The 24,810-nt window shown below is 46.6% G+C and overlaps 1 protein-coding gene across 2 annotated transcripts in view; it reads right to left on the minus strand.

Annotated features, from left to right (window-relative positions):
- Window positions 1-24,810, minus strand: part of PLEKHG4 (pleckstrin homology and RhoGEF domain containing G4) — a 213,312-nt gene that overhangs the window by 108,969 nt on the left and 79,533 nt on the right. For both annotated transcript variants that reach the window (XM_067552805.1, XM_067552814.1), the window contains exons 2-6: window positions 23,264-23,461; window positions 16,077-18,282; window positions 9,118-9,333; window positions 5,870-5,993; window positions 4,598-4,691 (exon numbers count right to left, since the gene is read on the minus strand). In XM_067552805.1, the coding sequence (XP_067408906.1) occupies window positions 4,598-4,691; window positions 5,870-5,993; window positions 9,118-9,333; window positions 16,077-18,282; window positions 23,264-23,461 (2,838 nt within the window). The remainder of the gene's footprint in view (window positions 1-4,597; window positions 4,692-5,869; window positions 5,994-9,117; window positions 9,334-16,076; window positions 18,283-23,263; window positions 23,462-24,810) is intronic.

Below are 24,810 nucleotides of genomic sequence, written 5' to 3' on the forward strand. Positions count from 1 at the left end.
CATTAATTACATTAGCCTCCTTTAATTCTTAGTTAATCGAGTTCTGTATTAGCTGCTCAATTATTTTGCCATGGATCAATGTCAGGTTGACAGGCCTATAATTACCCAGGTCATCCTGTTTACCCTTTTCAAAAATTGGCCCCACATTAGATGTTTTCCAGTCTTCTGGAATTTCCCCACTGCTCCAAGACATACTGGAAATCAATATTAACAGTCCAGTGATTTTCTCAGCCAGCTCTTTTAAAACTTTTGGTGGCAAGCTCTCTGGACCTGCTGATTTAAAAATGTCTAACTTTAGTAGTTTCTGTTTAATATCCTCCAGAGATACTAGTAGAATGGAAAGAGAGTAATCATCGCTGTCTGATACAGCTATATAATCTTTTTCTTCCCAAAATACAGAACAGAAATATTTATTGAACACTTCTGCCTTTTCTGCATTATTATTGATACTTTCTACGATTTACACATAGTAATGGACCAATACGATTGTCAGGATTTTTTTTGTGCCAGAAATATTAAAAAAACCTCCTTCGTACTGTCCTTAATTCTGCTGGACATAGAGTTCTCCTTGTGTCCCTTTGCTTCCCTTATCAATTTTCTACAATTCCTAACTTTTGATTTATATTAATTACTATCAATATCCCCTTTTCTTTCATTGGTTATGTTGGAGGTTGTTTTTTTTTTAATTTTCAAAGCTGCTTTCACTTATCCTCTAAACCAGGTCAGTTTTTTAACCAGTACATCCTTCTTCCTCAATTGTTGCATTTGGGGCATCTAGTGAGGTATTCTTAAATTGATTCCTAATTATCATTCATATTTTCCTGATTAAATTCTTCCTCCCAGCTGATTCGACTAATATTGTTTTCAGCTTTGTGAAACTGGCCCAGTTAAAGCACCAAGTGTGTGTGTGTGTATATATGTGTGTGTGTGTGTGTGTGTTATGTGTTTGGACATTATTCTGCTTGCACATTATAAATGTGATCAAGTCATGATCACTCGTACTTAAGCTACATTAATTTGTAGTTATGTGATCAGTTCCTCTTTATCTGTTAAGAGAAGGTCTACTATAGAATTCCCCTGTGTTGGCTGCAATGATTTTTGAGTTGGAAAACTGTCAACTATAATGTTTAGAAATTCCAAGGATGTTTTAGTATTGGCAGCATGAGACCTCCAGAGTATTTCACTCAAATTGATGAAAAGTATTAGCTAAGAATAAATAAAGCTGAGCTCCAGCGCTTAGAGGACAGAGGGGAAGAGGAGGGACAAGATGGCTACAAGTGCTGAGGGTGGAAGTTTCCCCTCGGTACATAAAGCAACTCTGATTTGTCTGTCCATCTGCAGGAGGTGGGGAAGTGGGAAAGGGAAACCAATCAAAGGGGGATTTTTCCATCACAGGTTGACAGGTTTTCCCCTGCAGACTTGTAGAAGGTCAGAAAACCTGCAGTGCCCAGAGAAAATCAGTGGTGTTGGAAGGTCAAAGAACTACAGATGGAACAACCATTTGGGATTAGATCATCCAGTCTATGCCACGCCATTACAGGAATATTCTCTATAGTACACTCAGCAGTGCTGTGTCCAAATAACACCTCTTCCTCCTTTAGATACCTGAGGATGATTATTGTAACTCCTTGGTCATTGTTAACCAGACTACACATACTTAGCTCTGTTAATATTCCTGCATAATCCAGTTCCTTAATGATTTTTATCTGTTCTCCAAATTCCCTCTCAGAACAAGGTACTCAGAGCTGAATGCAATACTGTCATTTAGTCTAACCAGAGCTGCCTAGAGAGGGCTTATTCCTTCGCCTGCTCCCCAGACAATATGTAAGCCAAGGTAAGAGTGCTTTTTTTTTTTTTTTTTTTTTTTTTAAAACATTGCATTGTAAAATTGTGTCTAATTTGCTACCTAGTATCACTTGAGTTCCTCAAGAATGGGTCTTGGAACCAATTCTATTTAATATTTTCATCAGAGACTGTGGGACAAACAGCAGGAGTGCACTAATGAAGTTTGCTGATGACAAAAAGTTGCTAGGCATCATCAACACAGAGGAGGGTCAGAATATTATACAGGAAGACTAGGGTGACCTTGAAGACTGGAGTAATAGAAATGGGATGCAATTTAATAATACAAAGTGCCAAGTCATGCACTTAGGGACTCATAACAAAAATGTCTGCTATAAGCTGGGAGCTCATCAGCTAGAAACGACAAAGGAGGAGATAGCCCTAGGTGTATTAATGATCACAGGACGACTATGTGCCACCAATGTGATGTGGTTGTAAAAAAGGCAAATGAGATCCTAGGATGTATCAGGCAAGGTATTTTCAATAGAGAGAATATTAATGCCATTGTACAAAGCACTGGCTTTGGAATACTGTGTGCAGTTCTGGTCACCATGTTCAAGAAAGATGAATTCAGACTGGAACAGGGGCAGAAAAGGGCTACTAGGACGGTCAGGGGATGTCAGAGGTTTAAGTTTGAACTTGGCAAACCCGCCTAGTGGCAGTGGTCTGGGCTGTAAAGTCAGTCATGCTATTGCCCCAAGGTGAGGGTCCATGGTTGTGTCACCCAGTGGCAAGGGTCAGTGGATGGGGATAGGGGAACCCAGGCCTTCCCTACTCCACTGGGTTCCAACCCAGGGCCCTGCAAATAATAGTTCAAATACGTGGCCTAAGGGCGAGCACCCTTACAACTGCTCCAAGAGCCACTTTCTACCCCAGCTTCGGTTCCTCTGTCCGTGTCACCAGTCAGTTTCTGGATTCCCCCTGGAGCTCTCTCTGGTCGCACTACAGAGGGTTTTCCTCTATCAGCCATGGCCCATCATTCCTGGCTTTCGTGGAGTGAAGGGCCCATGGTGGTTTGGCTGTGGGGCCTGTTCTTGGCTGCGTAGAGCCCTGGAGGCTTCTCTGCAGGAGCCTGCAGTGCACAACTGTTCCCCCAGCTCTATCCGCGCAGACTGAACTGATCTGCTCCCTTTTGAACCCTGCCTCCAGTTTCAGCATGCCCAGCAGGTGCAGCTGGGTGGGGCTTTCTGGGCCCAGAGTTGTTCTTCAACCCTCGGATCACCAGTGTGAGGCTCTTATATCCCATGAAAGGAGATAAAAGGCCTGTTTAGCCTAACAAAACGAAGGCTGAGAGGGGATCTGATCGTTCTCTGTAAATAGATCGGGGGGAAATACCACAGAGGGTGAAGAGCTATTGAAGCTAAAGGACATGAAAGTAATGGGGATAAACTGATCACAAGTAAATTGAGGCTGGAAACTAGATGAAAGTGTCTAAGCCTCAGAGGTTCTGGAACAGCCTCCCAATAGGAGTAGTGGGGGGAAACCTGACTGGTTTGAAGATGGAGCTTGATAAATTTATTAACAGGATTATCCAACTGTGAGACTCATGACAGCAGGGAACCCGAGGAGATCCCGTCTACCGCTATGCTCTGACCACTCCAGCTCCCTAAGAGCATTATTGGTTTCTAGGAAGTCTGTCATCCGAAACAGAGCTATGTAACACATCAAGCCCACGGCCACTGCGGCACTTCAGAGCCCTGAGCCAGGCACCACAGAGAGACACCATGAAATGAAAGACACTCCCTTTCCCGAAACGTTACCTGTGCAGCACTGGGAGCAAGGAGAGAACGCTGTGCCCCAAGGCTAAGCACGCTGCTTGAACACAGCTCACAGCTCCACCCAGCCTTGGAAGGAAACAACCAAACCTATGACTCAACCCTAGCTCTCTGGTGTGGCAGAGCAAAGCACCACCCACACAGCCACCAGGCTGCCCTCTCTGACATGCACAAGTGTCATTAAAATCTAGTCCTGTCATCCTGGGTTCATTCAAAGAGTCTCTGTTTGACTGGACTCCCCGAGAGGCCTGAGTGGCAATGCAAAGAGGCACCTGCTTAACGATGTTTAGCTGCAGCCACAACTCATTATCTTGTTTGGATTTCTAACAACAACAGATGGGAAATAAGTTCTGATCAGTGTCAGCACAATGCACTTGGTTTCCAGCTGACATGAAAGCCTTTGACCTGCAACAATATTAAGTTACAGCATGTCTGGTTCCAATCATTCACCCCCTGCCAGATCAACAGCAGCACACGCTAATAGCACTGAGACAAAGCACCGCCCTTCTCCTTGAGGGACAGCACTGCCAGCGCAGCCCCAGCACCAGCCTTTCTGCTTGACTTCTAATTCGTCTTTGCAAGTGATGTTCCATGGAGTGTTTCACACAGCTGATGAAAACACAATCTTCTTGAGGCCAACAAAGACACTCACTAGAAATGTGAGTGGAGTTCCATGGACAGGCCCGGGGGAAAGGGCTCTCTGCAGTGGCTGAAAAGGAGTGCAGCTGTTTTCCCCCAAATCAGGGCTCTGGCTTTTCCTGGAGGCTGGGAAGTACAGACAGTGGGGTTGCCCTGAAACAGGGCAGCACCCCACTTCCTGAAGGCAGCCAAAACCTGGGCTGGCAGGTATGGATTTCAGCACAGCTGGAAGCCAGAACACAGCAACCAAACCCAAGAGCCTGGGGCCAAAAGGGGTCTCCCAGCAAAGCCTGCCAATGATGCTTCTACTGAAGTCACCACATGAAAAGGAACGGGCTCACCTGTAGTAAGTTGAAAGCCTTAAAAAGGGCGGGAACTGGTGAACAGCGACGAGCATCTACCAGAACGGTTAGGCCCAAAGCTCGGCACTCTGCTCTGCATGGGAAAGGAAAGAAGAAGTTAGTACATCATTGCTACAGTGCAGCACAGGCTATTCCTGTGGTACTGTTAAATCCCATGGTGACCCGTACTGGGCATACCGATACAGCTCTGTAAGGGGAAGCAACTAACTGGCCTCTTTTAATTAGCCACAATATTTTCCCTCTGTAGTTCCTATACTGCTCAGTTTTTCTTCTTCCCAATTACTGCTAAGGAAATCCCCGATACCCCACCTACCACACCTTCTCCCATGACACAGGGATGCCAGCCATGCTGCTCCACTCACTGGACCCCAGCAGAAAATCCCTCAGGCAACACAGGCTATCCCATCTCTGTGGAGGCAGGTAGTGAGAAGGGAAACCATAGGGAGTGCCAGCACTCACTGACTGTGCCCGAGAACTGGTATGCAGCATCATTTACATCCTTTCGGATGCAGGACAATGATGTTTACACTTGGAACTTCTCGTATTTTTAAAAGCATTACAAAATGTAGACCAAGAGCTAAGCCCCAATGGAGTCTGTGAGGAGCTAGAAGAAAGCCCCATCAGCCAGGGAGACCAGGGCAGCAGCAACTGGGGGCAGGGGGGCACTGCAAGGTGCATGGGAAATTGATCAATTCTGAATGCGTTTCGCCCTTCCTGGTGAACTCCAACAAACAGCTCTGCCAGTGATGTCAATACGTCCTTTGTCCAACTGAGGCAAGCTTGCTCAGCCTCTGCAGCAGCCTTCCTCGCTGGAGGACAGGCTGTCAGAAAGGGGGTTTCCTGGTCCTGTGTCACGGGGCTGTTGCCTGAGTTGCTGGGCTACCACAGAATTATCAGTGTCGTGTTTTCTAAGCCCTATTTTCTGAGTTAATGCGGAACAGTGAGAAATGGTTTGGATTTATGGCGATGCTTAGAGACGTACAATAATATACACATAACGCTAACACAATGCACTCAGCATGTGTATACTGCATGCTGCATGTCCAAAGAACGTCGTCAGCACCAGCGAATTCATCCTTGCAGCAGATCTCTTGCTTGTGTGATTTCAGAGCTGTTTGGGGCCATCTCCTCGGGCTACCAAAGGAAGCCAGCTCCATTCAACTCCCTCGCTCTCACACCCGGCTAAGGGCACGTAGAGTTTGCCCTGTCCTGCCTGTCTGACCCCCGGCCCAGCCAGGAAATGTCACCAACCTCGGCATGCTGTGTAAGTACAGGAGGAGGCGCACCAGCTCGTTGGTGTTGCAGTGGGGGTTTAACCAAATCGTGTTCCTCGTGGTGATTATGGCCACCGCACGTCCGCATTTGTCTCTGGTGCCTGAAAATAAGAATTTATTTTAACATCTGCAACGTGTTAGAGCCCTGGAGGATCCCCCCACAGATTACCCCCAGAGCAGCCCATCTCACCCACAGCTATTGGGACCAAAGGCTCTTTCCCCATTTCTAGCCCCTACAGAATTGAGCATGCAACCTTTACAAAACGCCTACCAGGACCAGCCATTGAAGCTGTGCCTCCCAGAGGCCATGGCACTAACCATGCTCACAGTTTGTATGGTCTTTAATAAAGAGCTGTTGCAATTAACAGAAACCGCAGTTAACAGGCCCACACTCAGCACTGCACAAAGTAATAAAACTCAGGCTTGAATGGTCCAAAGCCCTCTTGGCCCTCAGGCTGGGTGATTCCTTTCACAGCTGATTGCTGTCAGCTGGAAGGAATTTAAACCTATTTGAAGAACTGCATTCAGCCGAATCAAATTCAGATCTAGCACTCCAGGCAGAGGGAAGAAAGCCCCTGTACCGGCACACAAAGCAGCAGGCTCCTATTCAGAACAAAGCCATGGAGAGGGAATCTGCAGCTCCCACTCCAGGGCCAGTCCAAGATGGAAGCATCGGAAGCATGACTTTCCACTCACTGTGTAAGAGCCCATCACACTATGGCAGCCCTAAGGGGACAATCGGTGCTAGGTACACACTGGTAGCCTTGCAGGAGGTTTGACATCCTTCTGCAGAGGTTGCCAAGGGGCTAATGTGTGAACAAACATTGCATGCACAAGGCAGTTGATCTCCCCAGTGCCTTGTGTCTGGAGGAGGTGAAAGCCCTTTGCTTTAGCCAAACACCTCTGGCCTCACCCGCCAGAAAAGGAGAGCGGAAAAACACCTGTGGCCCTCTCCTTCAAGACAAAAATTCCAGTGGCTGAAGTTATGAGGTGGATTTAACAGGTTACCCCAGGAACTCTGCCAGATGTGTTAACTGGTATTAGCTGTCAGCAACCTGCCCAGCTTGGCTCTGCATTGGAGAGCACCGAGAACAATGTTTCAGAGCGTTTCTGCATTTCACCTCAGAGATCCATCTGCCCTGCTCCGAGCAAATCTATCCAGGGATTTGCCAGGGAGTCTGGCAATGAGGGCCTGAGCCCCTGGCAGGCATTCTTTAAAACAGAGGGGAAATCACAAATACGGTTAAACCCTTTCAGGGAGCAGGACCATTAAACGGCCTTTGTTCGTCTAATGACGGATCTGAAAGGTGTCTGTTTAGTAGGTTACATAAATCAGGAGTGCTGTTGCAAAATGGTACAATGGTCAGGTGAAAACCACCTTGATGAACCCTTCTCTGAAGCATCAGTTCTTGTACTCTTAATTACTAACCAAAAGAATTGGGTTAAACTTTCCCCTGACTTCCACATAGGAGTATAAAAATTATCTGACGAGATCAGACAAGGGGTTAGTTTCATCCAGTAGTCTGTCTCCATCAGTGGCTGGTACTGGATAATTCATAGGAAAATGCAAGAGACTAATGAAACAACATGCCCAGAGGAAAGCTTCTTCCAACCTCATCTGTTAGTTCCTATCCTTTACAAAACTTTATTCATCCTTTCCACGGTAACCCTGGTGTTCCCGTAACCCCTACCAACATCCAACATCCCATTAGGATGCACGCGCGTCTGCCAGTTCACACTCTTCCTAGCATGGGCTGTAACTCACTTCATCAGATGTGACCTCTGATGAAGTGGGTTACAGCCCACAAAAGCTTATGCCTGCAGAAATTAAATTTGTTAGTCTTTAAAGTGCTACAGGACTCTCGTTTTTGCTGTATACAGACTAACACGGCTACCCCTCTGGAATTTTACATCTACTCAGTTACCTTTATCAGCCAAACTTGTAGCCTTATCAAAGAACAAAACCAGATTTGTTTATTTTCCATAAAATCAAGTTGATGTTCTTGCCCTTTAATTCATTATCAGTTGTATCCCATATCAGCTTTTCCATGGTTTTGCATGAGACTGATGTTTGGTTCACCAGCCTATAGTTACCCAGATCATCCTGCTTGCCCTTTTTGAATATTGGCATAACATTAGCACTCTTCCGGTCTTCTGGAATTGCCTGAGTCAACTATTTTAGTGTAACCCCTGGGGGTTTAGAGAACATGGCCCCTTTAAAACCTCATCCTGAGACAGAGGAAGTGCTGGTTGTTCCAGAGTAGGGAAGTCAAGAGAAGGAGCAACAGGATGGGGGTGTCTGTAGCTCCAGGCAGGAGGGCCTACAGTGAGCAGACCTCACGCAGTGAAGTAGCCATGAACCAGCCCAAAGCCCAGGAGGGGCAGACTGGCTGATTGGGGACGTCCCAGGACAGAAGCTGGGAAGGAATCACCTGAGAAGAACAAACAGGAGTCAAACCCAGTATCGCTATCGCCCAAACCTGTATGGGGCTGTCAGTACTGAGGCTTGTGATCTTGCACTGGGAATAAGGAGGGAGGCTGTAAGGGGGAAGGTTGTCGCTCCGGGTGGGTTTGTAGAGAGCAGCAGAGGAGGATGGCACAGCAGCACCCAAGACTCACTGATGGACCGGAACTCTGCTCTGGATTCCTGAACTCTCTGAGTCTAGATGCAGTGCGTGGTGTCTATCTTTTCACACTGTGGCACCACTGGGGCCATGGGGCCTGATGGTGGATGTGCCCTTGTTTTACTGCTCCCTGTATCCTTCCCCCCTGTTGTTTTACTCCATTCATCCCTCCGTAAATAAATACTTCCCTTTCCTATATTCACTGTACTATTCCAGTGTGTGTGTACGTTTACTTTGGGGAATTGGAACAGGTGCCCCTGGGGAGAAAGGGAGTTTCCTGTGCACGCCTTTCCTTGACCACAGCCATCCTGCAGAGCGGACTCCATCTTGGCCGCAAGGGTGCTACGGTTACATTAGGACCCCCTGGATGCAAATTATCCAGTCCTTGAGAGTGAATTCCTGTTTCCTGCCTCCTCAGCTTGAAAGCTCCAAGACCCGGCCAGGAATTTGAGGACCGAATTTCAGAAATGTTTCAAGTGAAAGGAATAGGGCACACACAGAGCTCCCACCCCAGGGGAAAGTCTAAAGTGCACCTCTCTCAGCAGCACAGCTAAAGCAGCCCTTCTGCAGCATAACCCTTCCCTCTGGCTCCATTACTCACCCGGCAGACAGGCAACTCCACTCATGAGCACGTCGAGGTTCACTTCCTTCGCTATGGTGGGTGCAGTTGGGAAACTCCTGGGTACCACATAAGATGGGGGTTCCTGGTGAGTAACAGCTGCTGAGCCTTCCTCCTGGGAACAGACCCGACCCCCTGGCTCTGATGAATCTGTGCACATTTCTTCTTTTCTCTTTTCTCCCCCTTTCAACCATGTTCCTGTAAGATAAGTATAACCCCACCAGTGTCAGGAGCCTGGGGCCAGACCACATCCCCATTCAGAGGTGTCAGCTAACAAACTCCAGACACAAGAGACCTGCCAGGACGGCATTGACGGATGGTGCCATGAAGCTCTACAGTTACTAAGTAAACTGCTGCATCAACAGCGGCTGTCACTAGATGCAGCTTCAATACAAACAGAGACACAGTGGAGCTATTTAGTTCAACTGCTGTACCCAGAAACAAGAAATTCAGCAGTATCTCTTCAACTGTGGCTTGAAGTGGGTATCACTGGGAACTCTAGGAGTGAATGCTGTTTATAGGTTGAGGTCCCTCTCATATTACACTCAAGCTATCTTTTCCCAGCTTTAAAAAAATGCTTTAAGCTGTGTTTGTGGCCTACAAGAACTCTAGGCATCAGGTACGGACAGGGAGGGGTTCCAGGCCTGAGGCTCAAGGACATGTTTAAGAGTTTGCTGGTTACCTTATCATGACATCACTCTCTGATGAACTCAAATATACAACTCAGGATACACTGGCCTACCCAAGGAAATTGAAAGAAAGGATGGACCATGCACAGGGAGACAGGAGATTTGGATTACGTAGATACATAGATTCCAAGGCCAGAGGGGACCGCTGTGATCCTCTAGCCTGACCTCCTGTATAACACAGGCCAGAAAACGTCTTCAAAATAATTCTTAGAGCAGATCTTTTAGAAAAACATCCATTCTTGATTTAAAAATTGTCACGGATGGAGAATCCACCACAATCCTTGGTAAATTGTTCCAATGATTAACTACCCTCATGGTCAAAAATTTGTATCTTTTTTCCAGTCTGATTTTGTCTAGCTTCAACTTCCAGTCATTAAATCATGTTAGATCTTTCTCTGCTAGATTGAAGAGCCCATTACGATATATTTGTTCCCCACATAGATACTTCAAGACTGTAATCAAGTCACGCCTTAATCTTCTCTTTGTTAAGCTAAACAGACTGAGCTCTTTGAGTCTATTGCTATAAGGCATGCTATTTATCAACATCTTTCTTAAATTGCGGACACCAGAACTGGACACAGGATTCCAGCAGCAGTTACACTAGTGCCAAATAGAGAGGTAAAATAACCTCTCCACTTCTACTCAAGATTTTCCTATTTATGCAAGATTTTATGTTTTCTTCCTGGTCATTGATAAAAATGTTAAACAACATAGGGCCAAGATCCAATCCTTGTGGGACCCCACTAGAAACACACCCATTCAATGATAATTCCAGTTTACAATTACTTTAGAGACCTATCTGTTAGCCAGTTTTTAATCCATTTAAAATGTTTCATGTTAATTTTATATCATTCTAGTTTTTTAATCAAAATGTTGTGCAGCACCAAGTCAAATTCCTTACAGAAATCTAAGTATATTAAGTTAACACCATTACATTTATCAAGCAAGCTTAGAAGCAGTACCAGTGTCACAAACCTCTATATTTGGTTTAGACACTAGAAGGTGCACAAAGTCACACTGTGCTAAACTGAGGTTCAGAAGCACCCTAACATGGCATGTTCCTTCTGAAATGCTGCGTGGCAAAGTGGATGAGAATTGGCTCTGTTGTGTTGGGTACTATGCCATCCTCCGTCTGAAATGATCCTAGGATAGCTCTCATTTATCTTACCTATAAAGTGGGTGAACAATAATTACCTTGTGAGGGAACAATACAAAGCTCTTGTTTCATAATAAATGTTATGAAGGGAACATATATATTAACAGGAACTATTGGAAGAACTGGGAAGAGAACTCACAGTCTCTAAGATTGCAGTTTAATGCACTATCTAGTGCAGGGCTGGTATGAAACAACCCTTGCTGGAAGCAATGGCTTCAGAGCTTTGAGCCTGGGGAATTCCAGACAAGACCCTGAACTTTGCCGTGATGGGGATTGTGACAGACTGAGAATATCCTCTAATTTCCTGAACAGACTGTAGGGAATTAAGATAAACTTTACTGAACTAAATTAAACCTTACTGAATACCTTTGGGGTCCCCTCTATTAAAAATGCAGGTGTGTCTGTGTTATTGTGTTATTATATGTATTTCCATGGGAAATGTAAATAGGAGGAAAGCAAAGAGTGAGTAGGCAAATTCATTCACGTGGGACTTCTCCAGAGAAGCCAACCCTGGAAAGGTGTACATACACTAGTTCAAACTGGATTCCCCAGGGACCAACAGACAAAAAGTGTTTTTGGACAAATAGCTTGATTTTAAACTGGCTCAGAGCCTTCTTTCTGTTCCAGGAAATGGGCAGGACCCCTGGTTCACAGAGGGTCACCCCTGGCTCAAAGAGGGTCCTAGCTCTTAGGATAGGATTGGAAGAACTGGGACTACTGAGGCCACATACGATTGAGGGCTTTTCTTAAGAATAAAGTAGGCTTGCACAGGAAGTGCTGTGTGGTACCTTAAAACTGTACCTTAAAACTGTTAACCATCTCTATAGAGAAAGCAAGAAGGTGTTCTTGGGCAACATGTCTGCACTGGGAATAACACAGTGAAGGCAGGCAACTGTGCAGCCTGGGCATACCCTGGTCAGAAGCCAACAGCTGGGGAGGCAGAGGCCTGAGAGTGGGTGCCCTGGCTGACCACAAGGTGAAAATACAGGTGCAGTTGTCCTGAACTGTGACAGGTGTTTGGAGAATTGTCTTTAAGATTTGGAGCAGGGGCTGTGGGTTTCTGTGGCTATCCAGCCTGCAGTCCCATTGAGAGTGTTTGCTTTTGATTAGTAATTGTATCATTAAAGGCAGCTGCAACCTTTGCTGTAGAAAGGTCACCAGGGAGGGTAACTGGCAAAGCTGTACCCCTCTGGAGCAGCAATAAAAGGTAACCATTGTACAAACCAAAAAGTGGGAACTGGAAAGAGCCTGAGAGGAATTCAGCACATGGGAATGTCTCACGCTCATCATCCCAACTGCTACAGAGCAGACTGTGTGATAGATAGCAGAGCAGCTCTGAGCTGAGCATTAGCCATTCCTCACCCCCTCTGCTTCTGCACCTAGACTACACCACTATTTGTAATATATTAAATGCAAGAAAAAATATGTTGGCAGAACATTCAAGACCTGACTGAGCTGATGAGGAAAAGCATGTCTCAGAGACACAGCCACTCTCGCCACAGCACAGATCAAAGTTGCAAGTAAGATGTTCTAGCAGAGACATTACTGCAAAAATATTAATGAACTGTGCATGCTCATGGCCTCACCCTTTGGGTGGGAGTCGGGAGCGGAGGAGCATGCTCAGGAGTGATTTTGCAGTCACATAATGATTTCATTCATTGACAGCAATTTGTTCCTCAATGAGGACTCCTGCCACGACAAGCCTGAAGTTTCAAAATTCACTGGTATTTACATTACCAGTGTGGGAAAAATGGCAGCCAGAATTTCTGTAAGTGGGAGCAGTGGGTGTCTGCCGTGCTCTCCCACCTCAGACACAGCAGAAGGAGCGGAGGCTTTCCAAAGACAGTTCACTTCTGGGCAGAGATCAGGCAAAGTAGATTTCAGCTCAATTTGGGAATGTCTTGGGAAGTTAGGGGCGGGATAAAATATGGGGTTATAATAGCAACAGTTTTACAACCTCAACTATCCCATGAACTGGCAGGGGGTTAGACGACATTATCCTGGCAGTCCCTTCTAATCCTATGCTTCTACAATTCTATGAACTGAACTACCAAGAATTTCTCTCTGTAACTCTTAGAATTTACAGACACAGAACAGGGAATGCTACTGGAAATGAATATCAAAAGGATAGCAAATATGCTGTCTATTCCACTTTGGAATTGTATCTCCAAGGTTATGTCTACAGTACAAGCGCTAGAGGGGCACCGCTGCAGTGTAGACGCTTGCAGTGACGGAAGAGGCTCTTCTTTCACCATAGTAAATCCACCTCTTGCGAGGCAATAGCTAGTCGACAAAAGAATTCTTCTGTCAACCTAACAGCATCTATCCTAGGGCTTAGGTCGGCTTAACTGCATCTCTCAGGGGGGTGAATTTTTCAAACCTTGAGCGACTTACATAGGCTGAGCTATATATTAGGTATAGACCATGCCTTAGTTGTTATTTGGGTTAGAAATGGGGACATGAAGCATAGTGAATTAAACAAGCACATGCCATCAAAGGCTCTCAAACCCTCACAAAAGTTAACGAAGGAACTAAGTTTCCCACATCTCTGTGAGGTATATTATCCCCTTTTGCATTTTAATTTATTGCAGAGCCAATTGCAAGGAAACACTATGAATATTTTAAAAAGCAAAGTACCCCCAGCTTTGAAACAACATTCTGGTTTCCCTGCCCTTAAAGATACTTTACTCAAACTAAGCGTTAACATAAGACCTTCCAACTGGAGGGCCACAGCTCAGAATACCGACTTCCAGGCCAGGACTCGCCTATTTCTGCAATGTCTCCATTGGCATGTCCTTTAAAACCTGAGTGTGTTTTTTGAAATAGAAAGGCCCTTTGCTTCCCCCCTAAGTGTTGTATCACTAAGGTCCACTAGAGCACTGATTAGACATTGTACCCGGGCTGCAGAGCAGCCAGCATTTCTCACTTTCATTATCTCATAAGCTCAACTGGAATCAGTTATTTTTGGACTTCTCAGAGGGGAACATTGAAGCGCTGAGGCGAAGAGACATTGGGATCACTTTAAAAGTGTGTGGCAAAGCCCTGAATGCCGTGGCTTTCTAACTGTCAGTCAGGTGCCTGTTCCCTCTGTGTCCTCAGGTAACATCTGGCAAAGAATGGCAATGACAAAACCAGTTCCCATGCCATGGCTGCTTTGTAGCCCACATGGAGAGTGTCTCTTTCTAAGGGGATGTCACCGTTCCTAAGTGCTAGCATCCACTAATGAAAAGCCTACACCATGGGCATGGCAGTGAACTGCTGCTCTTAGTGGGGGTGTGTCTGGTCAGGACTGATGTCCGTTAGCGGGGTAGCACTGTCTGGGGGGACTCATCCCCAGTGTACTAGAACGATAGGTAGAGCATGTTGGTTTCCCCACCTGTCAATATATCACTTTCATAAACATTGAGGCCCAATCTTCTCTACGTCTATAACTGTCAGGAAACCCAGTTACATCACAGCGTGTCCTGATGCTATAGTGTAGACATGCCCTAAGTGCACTACACTCCGGTGGTGTGACTGCAGCACGTGTAGACACACCCAAGCTAGCTTTGATCCAGTAACAATAGCAGCGAAGCTGCATGGGCGACAGCTGTGCAAGTACATACCCAGGATCTTAAGAGGGCAGGGCTAGTCTATGCATCCACCCCTGCTGCTGTGACTTCACTGCTATTGTTACTTGAGCTAACTTTACACATGCTGCAATCACACTTCTCGACTGCAATGTAGATATACCCCGTGTCTCTTGGACTGGCCTTGACATTAGTGCAGTTGCAGGGATGTAGTTAGGCCCTGACTATGCTGTGACTTTTGGAGATGTAGCAGCCAAGTAACAACAGTGTTATTGCAACCAGATCCCACGGCTCCCTTATGGCTGTAGAGCAACAAAAGGAAGACAGGGATTTTTTATATACACAGGACAGACACTGTAAGGAAGCTCCTATCTGTTTACTGAGACCCCCAATGACTGGTCTCTCTAGGTTTGGTCAGGCAAGGTCAGGTGAGCTCTAGCCAATGCAGTTACATGGTCTGTTTCCCTGAGCCTTTCAACTGTCCTCTCATTCTTCTATTCCACCCTCCACTAATTTTTCCTTAGAGATGTCTAACAGGAATGCCGTGTGCCTGTGCAATGTTTTGGAAGATCTGATCAGCACATTTAGATTTGTGGCAGTGCTAAGTCTTGAGAAGCGGTGAGTCTAGTACTGCACACTGTCTGCATACACACTACATGCACACAGTCATGTACAGGGGCCTGACATTTTAACTGCGTGTCCAATTTCCTCTGCAGGAAGGATGGTGATTTCATTAATGCACAAGCCTGGGAGTCAGGTGATCTGTGGTCTGATCCCAGCTCCGCCACTGAAACACTGTGTGACTTGGGTCAAGTCACTTAACCTCTCTATGCCTTCATTTCCCCATTTGAAACATTGAGATTAGCCAAGCCACTCAGGCTAACAGCACGTTATTTTAATCAGAAGTGAGTTCAAGAGAGTGCATTTACGGTAGGGGTCCTCAATACTAGGATTTGCTTTCTACACTGATTCACCAGAGTCCAAATCTGCTATTCAGATCACAATGCAAAGCTTATCTGTTTTTCTGTGGCCTTTTCTGTTGTAGCCTTCTGCCCTAAGTACCTCCCAGATCTGGTCTTCAATTATGAAAGGAGCATAAAAATACACATTCTATTATTACAGATTTCTATTGTTTAGATTTATAAAGTGCACATCATCACGGGACATGGGGGTTACCAGCAATTACCTGGTAAACTGAAGGGCTTTAAAGATTGGCAATGTTATGTTGGACAAAATACCCGCGTTATGCCCCCTTGAGTGTAGGATGACAACTCCAGGCCATAGTGATTCTGAGTGAGAATAACACCTCTTTTGCCAGCATACACTGATAATGGCCAAGGTAAATGCTTCCAGAATCCTTTCTTAACCTTTGGCGCCTCGAAAAGCACAAATATCATTAGCATTTAAATAGTGTTTAACATTTGCCAAATTCTTTTCCCCAGGAGGCAGCTGCCTGTCAGGGGTAAGCTATCTGGGCCCTTCTCTCTGTATGTGTGTGTCTCTCAAATACATAAGATAGATGTTTACCTTTAGGAGGTGAAGCCTCAGAAGCTGCTTCCTGCTTGGGAGGTTTGGGTTTTGTATTGCTGCTCCTTTCAGCCTGTGGCATTGGCCCCTTAGTATCTCCATCAGAAGGTGGTGAAGATGGCAGCGCGACCTCCAGTTCCTCTCCATTGGGTTTCAGCATGTCTAGAGTTTCCGAGGCTGCAGACTCATTCCCAGCCTTCGGGATGGTCCTTCTGCCTGACCCCTTTTGTTCAGAAGCACTTTGTTTGTTCTCCTCACCCCCTTGTAAATCCTGTCCTGCCACACATTCCAGGCCAACCCCTTCCCTTGGGGTTTGCAACAGCACAGAGTTCACTTCACTTTTGTGACATTGGATTTCCACCCAGCATTGTGTTTCCTCACATTTCTCTCTATTCCTTTTGGTTTCAACTTGATAGGAGCTCTCTGTGTGTATATCTACTGCTGTGCCATGGTTATCTACTTGTTTTGCTGTCTGATTGATCTCTATTGGCCCAGTGGTTTGGAGGAGTTTGGCTTCTTCTACTTTTGGCTGTGTGCAGCCCATGACTTCCTGTCCTTTGTCCTGTGACAAGTATCCATCCACCCCCCCTTCAACAGCAGAGGAGTATTTCTGGCTATTCTGCTTCTCGTTCCCAGTGAATGTTTGTTCATCAGTCTCTTTGCAGACTTCCTCAACACTAACTCCATTGCCTCGCTCTCCTAACCGGTCCACTTGTCCTTCGTTCAACTTTGCAGGCTGACTGAACGGAGGACTCAGTTCTGCTAGCAGACTACTGCAATGGGCGTGTTCTACAATTCTATCTGGCGCCTCCGCTGATGGATGGGAGCCTTCTTCTGAGCATTCAGAGGTAATCTGAATGTCAGAGTCCTCAAGTCTGCAGGATGGCTGGGAATGTCCTGCGACAGAGACAGGAGCAAAACCTGTCCTGGTGCTGTCACTGTCCTCAGGGACTCTCACGTGGTTTTGCATTCCCTGCCTACTAGCAGCATTATCTGGAAGTGCTTCCGGGCTCTGCTCTGTGATTTCTTTGCCCATTACTGCAACTGGGACATCACTTTCAGCTTCCGGTTTCCCAGGCGTTTCTATTAATTGTGCCTTGCACTCAGCACTGTCTCCAGCACAAACATCATTGTAACTGCACATTGCGTATCTCCAGTCTATCGTGTGCTCGCGGTGTGCCTCTTGCCCCATGGAAGGGGAACTTGCTGCACTGGTGACTGGAGATGCAGCTGTGTGAAACTTAGTGTCTGAATTCCCCCCACTGCCAGGATCATTTGATTCCAGCTGACTTTTTGGTAACCATTCACCATGTCCCATCATTTTGTTTTCCAAATGAACTACATTTTCATGAGCCCCTGAGTAAGAGGTCCTCAATGTGTCCATTTGACTGTACTGCTTTTGTATAAGTGCTGAACAAATCAAATTCTTTGAGCATGTGCTACTGTCCCGAAGGACAATAAGCCTGTGTTTGTCTTTTGAGACATTCACTCTTGTTCTGGGTTGAGTTCTAGAATTTAAGGCTATAGATTGGGTTAAGGAGCCCATTTGTGGCACAAATCTGGGCAGTGAAACTTCCGTCAGCTCTACGTACTCTCCTTCAGGGTCACTTTCAGAGTCCTCCTGGGGCACAGGTCTCATACTTACACCATTGGCAAGGGTCTCGGTTGACTCCTGAGTAGTCCTGCTAATGATCAAATTGTCTTGCATCACTTCTTGCTCCTGCAAAGCTTCAGGTCCGGGAGCAGGTGAGTTGCATTTGGGATGCTCCATTGGGAAGCACAAATTTGAAGATTCTTCAGCCATTTTGAGAACTGTGATATTATTTTCAATTATTTTTGGTTTATCAATAAATTCAGGGTTAACTACTTTATCCCAGGGAACCCGAATTATTTTACCATCAGAGGCTAGTAAACAGTTTTCCAGCACTGTACCCATCCGCTCTCCATTGATAGAGTCCAACCAATCCAGAGAAAAAATAGAGGTGTAGGAGACCTCTGGGACCACAACTTCCTCGACATTATGTTTGTCCTTTGCCAGACATTTCAGTACTATTCGTGGAGACTTCTTTAGATAGGGCACCACCTGCAGGTAGAAGTCACCAGGCTTTAGGGATTGCCAGTCTATAGAGGCTAGCTGGACTATGATCTTCTCATGGACACAGAGAGGCCAACCTTCATCGTGAAACAGCAAGCCACGGTACTGAACCTACGGGGAGGAGAAAAGCAGTTCAGGACCAGTGACAGAAAGAGGTCACCACAATCTTTGCAACAGAAAAGATGAATGCCTCCCTATTACAGTTTGCAGCATTGCTGTAGCTGTGTTGGTCCCAGGATATAAGAGAGACAAGGTGGGGGAGGGAATATCTTTTACTGGACCAACTTCCGTTGGTGAAGGAGATAAGTTTTCAAGCTAGGCAGAGCTCTTCTTCAAGCCTGGGAAAGGTACTCCGAGTGTCACGGTTAAATACAAAGCAGAACAGATAGTTAAGCCTAAGAAATTAACACACGTCACAAGATGGTCTCGTGCACAATTATTATCCCTGTTTTAAAGATGGGGGAAATGAGGCATAGAGATGTGAAGTGACCTGGCCAAGGACACAGAGGCAGTTGGATTTAGAACGCCGAAGGATTCACACGTCCTAGAGCAATGCTCAAGCCAGAAGACCCCCCACCTCTATCTCACCTGTGACTAGTGGGGCAGAGGGAACTGAATGAGAAAGAAATTCCAAACATTCTGAATTTCACTAGCAACCGTGACAGTGTATGCACCTAAGCCGGTGCACCCAGAAAACTGCTTACTGATTGTGAATTCGCAGATGATCTACTGCACTGTCTAACAAGAACAGTTTTCAAAGGCTGCAGGCAGTCTTTTACTCACTGATGAAAGTGGCCAGATGTTATTTCCCGACTCCCTTCAATGAAGTGTAGGCTGTGCAAGCACTGGCAATGCTTGCCTGCCTTAAGAGCTCACAACATAAACTAGCCAGAGACCTCCAAACACTGGATACCCACAGTGCAGGTTGAGATCGCAAGCTGCCTTTTTCCTTTCACTACAGACTTCTCTTCCCTTCCCTAGACACTTTGTGGGCTATCACTGAAAGGATTCTTGACTGAGATGTGTTTTATAGAGGGATTTGAATGAAGAAAACTGAAGCCTGTGCTAGCAAAGCAATGATGAAGTGGACAATACAGGGTCTGCTTAAGGTTTTCGTTTTCTTCTCTAGAAAGTAGATTCTCTTTTATTTTTTAAACAGTTTCTGGGGTGTCTCAATCCCAATTACGCTAGGAGAACGACCCATTTCTGACAAGTGTGGGCAGCTGGGCATCATTTCAGGAAGCTGGGTTAAACCCTGCTGAAGCATTGCCCCAGGTAAAGGACATTGCTTATCTGTCACTGTTTGAGGGTCTACACTTGGGAGAGGGAGGCCAAAATATCTTGGCCCATGATAGGAGGCCACTGCAACTGGGTGGCTGGTTGAAGGAGGTTCAGGCACAAGGACAGCTGATGGAGGGGTCACAGCAGGGCCACTAGCAGGAGGGGCAGTCAGACACCTCTTAACAGGCTCTGGGAAAATACCTTCCAGTTGCCATGAGTGGCTCTGAGCTGGGAATGCTGCTAGGAGTCAGCTCCCAGTTTCTTCTCCCTAGTATAGCTGCATGCTCCCCCCCCCCAGCTGTTCCTCTCCTACTGTACCCATTGGCCTGGGAGCCTCTCTCAGCTCCCTCGCCTTGCTCATGCTTCCAGCCATCTCACAATCAGCTGGTAGGCTGCAGCACCCGCCCCCAAATCCTCCTTTGTCAGCATGCGCCTGTGCCCCCTCTCTTGTCCCAGCAGCTTAAGTTAGCCCCTCACAGGTGACAGATAACAAATGATTCCAGCCTGGGGGCTGGAACTGTTTGCTCTTCTTCTCCCCTCACTGCATCACAACAGCTACCTCCAGTGGAGGCTGGGACTCAGGAACAGAAAATTGGAACTGAAAACGAAGGATAAAGGTGGATGTGTTTTTATCTAGAGTCTTCCTCATCCCTTTCCAATTTCCAAAGCTGCATACGGGGGATATATTCACCCTATAACATCCTGTATTGTTCAAACATACATTACATTTAATCTAGGGTGACCAGAGAGCAAACGTGACAAATTGGGACAGGTGGTGGGGAACAGGCGCCTATTTAAGATAAAGCCCCAAATATCAGGACTGTCACTGTAAAATCGGGACTTCTGGTCACCCGAACTTAATCTCTTGTTAAATGCACATGTGCTGTACAGTTCTACACACAAACTATTCTTGGCATGGTAGGGCGGGCAGTGCCTCACACCTGACAGGGACACATGACTGACAGCATCTTCCAGGACAGTGATTTCTAAAGGCTCCCAGAGCTCTTCCCTTTCAATAATGCATCTGGTCAGCATGCAGGGGTAATACGAGGAAGCCCAGATACTTACAATGAGCAGTTGTATAAATAAACATTCTGTTTATTCCTAAGACCGGGAAGATGCCAGAAAAGTAGCAAGCGTCGAATAGCTGCTGTGGAATAAGGAAAGTGATGGAGGAAGCTCTGCTCTCCATTTAAGATACTGAAAGCATTAGATACAAAGCATTATAACAGGCTGGAGGAAGCAATCCCACACTGCTCAGGGGGATGGCTGCACAGTGACCTAAGAGGTGCTCCTGCAGCTCTGTTTTCAAGGATATTGTGTCAATAAAAGAGGAGCCATTTTGAGGAATGAAAACTGAAAAGGAGACAGATTTTCAGTGGGGCCTTGCCACTGGCCAACCAACAAAAAGGCAAGTCCTTGTAATTCGGGAACGGAGAGCTCCCCTGCATGAGTGTCTGTATTACAACCCGCCCAGAAAGGCACCTGGGTGCCCTACAGCCTCATCCATTCACTCGGTATTGGCAATCCCAAAAGTGCACAATCATGAGTTGGACCCCAAAAAATCATGAGATTGGCCCAAAAATCAAGTGATAAGAAAGAAAGAAAGAAAGAAAGAAAGAGTCATGGATTTTTGGTTTATCTACTGATGTTTGAACGCCCTCTGTGCCAACCTCCCATGTGTGACAATTACTGTGGCCAGGCTAGCTCTTGAACACAGCATGACACGCCTGTGGCCCCTGCACACCACCGCCATTCATTACGCACCCTCAGCTCCAGTCACTCAATCTGCCCCTGGCCGCCAGCTCCAACCCTGCAGCTGTGGAGGCTTTGTGCCCCTCCAGGCCTGCCAGAGCAGACCCAGGAGCACTCACCGCTCCCAGGCCGGGGATAGGGGAGCCGCTCCAGCAGGGCTCCTCTTCTCCCACCTCCCAGGTCTATGGCTGCAGTAGGGAGAGGAGAAGAGAGGAAGGGGAAGGAGCCAACCCACAGTCCATGGGAGGGTGGGGGAAGAGGGCCCTCCCCCTTGCCTACCCAACTCTCCTTGGCTCCTGAGGGGCAGGAGAGTGGGCAGCCCGGACTGGCTGTTCTCCCACAAGGAGGCAGGAAGTGGGAAGGCAGCCACTCAGAGGGGAGAAGCTACCTGCAGCAGGGGCCAAGTCCTGTCCCTTGCTGTGGGCTTGCCAAGGCGGCAGTGCCAGGGGCAGCTCTTAAGGCATTGCACAGCAGGAAATCCCAGGGGAGTGCCACAAGAGCCTGGCAGCTCCCAGCCATTTGCCGGGCCTGGGGAACTCCCATAACCTCCCCTTATTTCTCAACATGCTTGGCCAGAATCTAGGGTTCCAAATATGGCTACCAGTGGGACTACATATCCCAGCAGCCTTTGTTCCCAAAGAATGACCAAGAGTCAGCTGATCCCTCCCTCTGAGTGGGAAGGGAAGTGTGTCCCAACCTGCCCTGGCCTTGGTCTGAAGAAGGAGCTTCTCTATAAACCCAAAGTGTTTCCCTGCAACCACTTCCTGCCTCTCAGAAACCACGTCCCCTGTTTCACAGGGGGCTTTATGGGCAAATCTGGAACAGGAAATTGCTGAACCAGGAGGGTTCCCATAAACCTCAGAGAGCCTGTATACTCTATTACAGATCTCAACCTGGCCTGCTCCTCCGTGTGTACAATGTGTATGTGCAAACCTGCACACATACATTCATGCATGGATACCCACACGTGCAGGTGACAGATTGCAGCCCCTCTGCATTTTCACATGCAAATCACAATTTTAATGCACTGGCAAATGAATCACTTATAAGTGTGATCGTGGAAAGTGTCTGCAAGAGTGGACACACAGCAGCTGGAGGCCACTAAAAATCAAGCCCAGTGCTGCCAACATTTGCAATTTCATTGCAATTCTCATGGTATTTGTTGTTTTTCTTAAATCCCCAACTCCCAGAGGCAAGAGATCACACAAGAATCTCAGCTTTCATTTCTTAAACAGGTAAGTGTCTAGCCCTCCTGGCTAAGGAGAAAAGCTTGAAAACGTGACCTGAGTGCACCCTAAAGGCTGAGAAACCAGAAGACAAAGAAAAAGAAACCCAATGTATTATTTTTAAAAACCACATGATTTTTAAGCCAGTCTAATGACTTTGGGGGGAGGGGGGCTGACTCATGATTTTTGAATGCTTGGGGCTGGCTATGCTGGAACATGTTAATCTCAGCGTCATAGTAGCAGCAATGTAATGTGACTCCTTGAGGCTACCCAGCATAGCAACATTCCAGCAACTATCAACAAGAAGCGAGTGTTTTGGGCAAAACACCGACTGGCACTAGACTCAAGCCAAGTCTACATGTACCTGGAAATTCGGCAGCAGTCGACGGGAGTTACGCAAGCTACACAGAATAGCTTGTGTAACTCCCGTTGACTTTGTAACTCCTCTTCTACGCAGCGTCTTCAGTGGGCTGCACCGACGGGAAATGCATTCCTGTTGACGCAACACTACACCACTTGAGGGGGTGGTTTTAATGTGTCGATTTCCGGATCGATTGAGTGGGTCCACTGACCACTCAATCCGAATAGATCAACCTGACAGAGGCAAATTTGCCACTGTCAGTAAAGACATACCCTCAGCTAAATCTCCCTTCAGACCTTTCATATCCTAAACCATTTCTTGATTATCTGCCTGTCCACATACTATAAATTAACTGTAAACATAAACAAATACATTAATGATACTTTTTGCCAGCACTTTTGTGGACTAGTGCTACAAGAAAGTTTCTTGAGGAGCTGTACTCTGGCCTCTGGGAGAGAGACATACTTACACAGGCATCCTGCTGAATGCACTGCAAGATGTGCTTTGCTGGAATCAGGAAATCTATGAGGTAGCGCAGTCCATCCCCACGGTACGTCTTCTCCACCACGTCAAAAACCTGGCACAGCACCGTGGTTGCTGTGGCCTCAAATGGAGGGTAGAGCACTGATAAAGTACTCTGTATGCACCTGTCCAGTGATTCTGAATCCTGTCAAGAGAGAGAACATTAATGGCATTAATGGCAGCATGTCCCACCCAAGCCTTGGATAGCACTGAGGTGAGGACCCTGAGACTGCTGGGGTGCATCCCCCGCAAGATTAAGGGCTTCTCCAGCAAAGGAGGAAGAAGAATAATGAGCTAAAGTCCTTGTTAACTTCCTTATTATTTGAATTTTCACATAAATAGTTTTTTAAAATAAGCTCACCCGGCGTGTGAATGAAGTGCTCCCATAACAGAGAGCTGTGCACAGCTCTGAGATCGTCACAGCATAAAGCTTATGCACCAAATCCTTCTCCCCACTGAGCAGGGTGGGGCTGCAATTAACGTATTACTGCCACACGTCAGTGAAGCGGGTTTATGGATCTGCAGGCCCAAGTTTCAAACGTATTTCCAAACACTCCATATTTGGAAGCACCCATCAGCACTTAGGTGTGTAAAGGCCAGTATTACATACCTCTGAGGGCCAAAGAGAGCATTCAGTTAACCTCACCTTCTCCCCATGCTCAGGTAATCCCAGTCTCTCCCCATGTTTGAAGATTAGATCTGCAGGGCATGAGTAGCCACATGCAGTGAGTGGTGATTTTAATGGAGTTGCACAGTGTGTCAGATGCCTCTCCGGGAGGAGTCAGTTTTTATGCGGCATTGGGTAAAACGCACAGGGCCAAGCTGTATGTCGTTTTGATTTTTTCAAACAACTCTCTCAAAGTACTGGGCAGGTGCTTGCCTCCCAGGGGGAACTGGTAGCCGGAGAGTTCCCACAATAGACTTTGCAGTGCGAGACAACCCAGAATAGGATTTACAGAGTGCATGTGAGTAGGATCAGTGAGTAGTGCAGAGTTACAATGGGAGTAGGATCACCCTTTTTTTCTAAATACACAAATCTGTGGCGTTCAGTAAAGACCCTTCCATTATTCTCACTCTGACCATGTGCCAGAGCTCCCCCAGAGCCCACACGGAGGAGTCAGAACTCATATCAATACCATGGGCCAAATTCTGCTTTCCCTTACCCAGAGTAAATCCAGAGAAACTCTACTGAAGTCAAGTAAATAATTACATTTACATCCATGCAAGTGGAATAAAACTCTCAGCCTACATGTGTACTTTAAACACAATTATCCCCTTTTGTCACCAATTGGGAACCACTGAGACAGTGATATTCGCTACAGAACCAAATTAAGGTGATTCCGACTGCCCAGCTCACTCTCAGGGGTTGGGCAAGAATTATCTGGAGTCCAGGGGGTGAGATCTTGAGCTAGTGTAAATGCCTATAATTCCACTGAAGTTAGTGAAGCAACACTGATTTACACCAGCACAGCATCTGGCCCAGAAGCACTAAAG

The sequence above is a fragment of the Emydura macquarii genome, unplaced genomic scaffold (genome assembly GCF_026122565.2).
Source record: "Emydura macquarii macquarii isolate MOO-44397 ecotype Brisbane River unplaced genomic scaffold, CSIRO-AGI_Emac_v2 contig_295, whole genome shotgun sequence".
Classification (NCBI taxonomy): domain Eukaryota; kingdom Metazoa; phylum Chordata; order Testudines; family Chelidae; genus Emydura; species Emydura macquarii.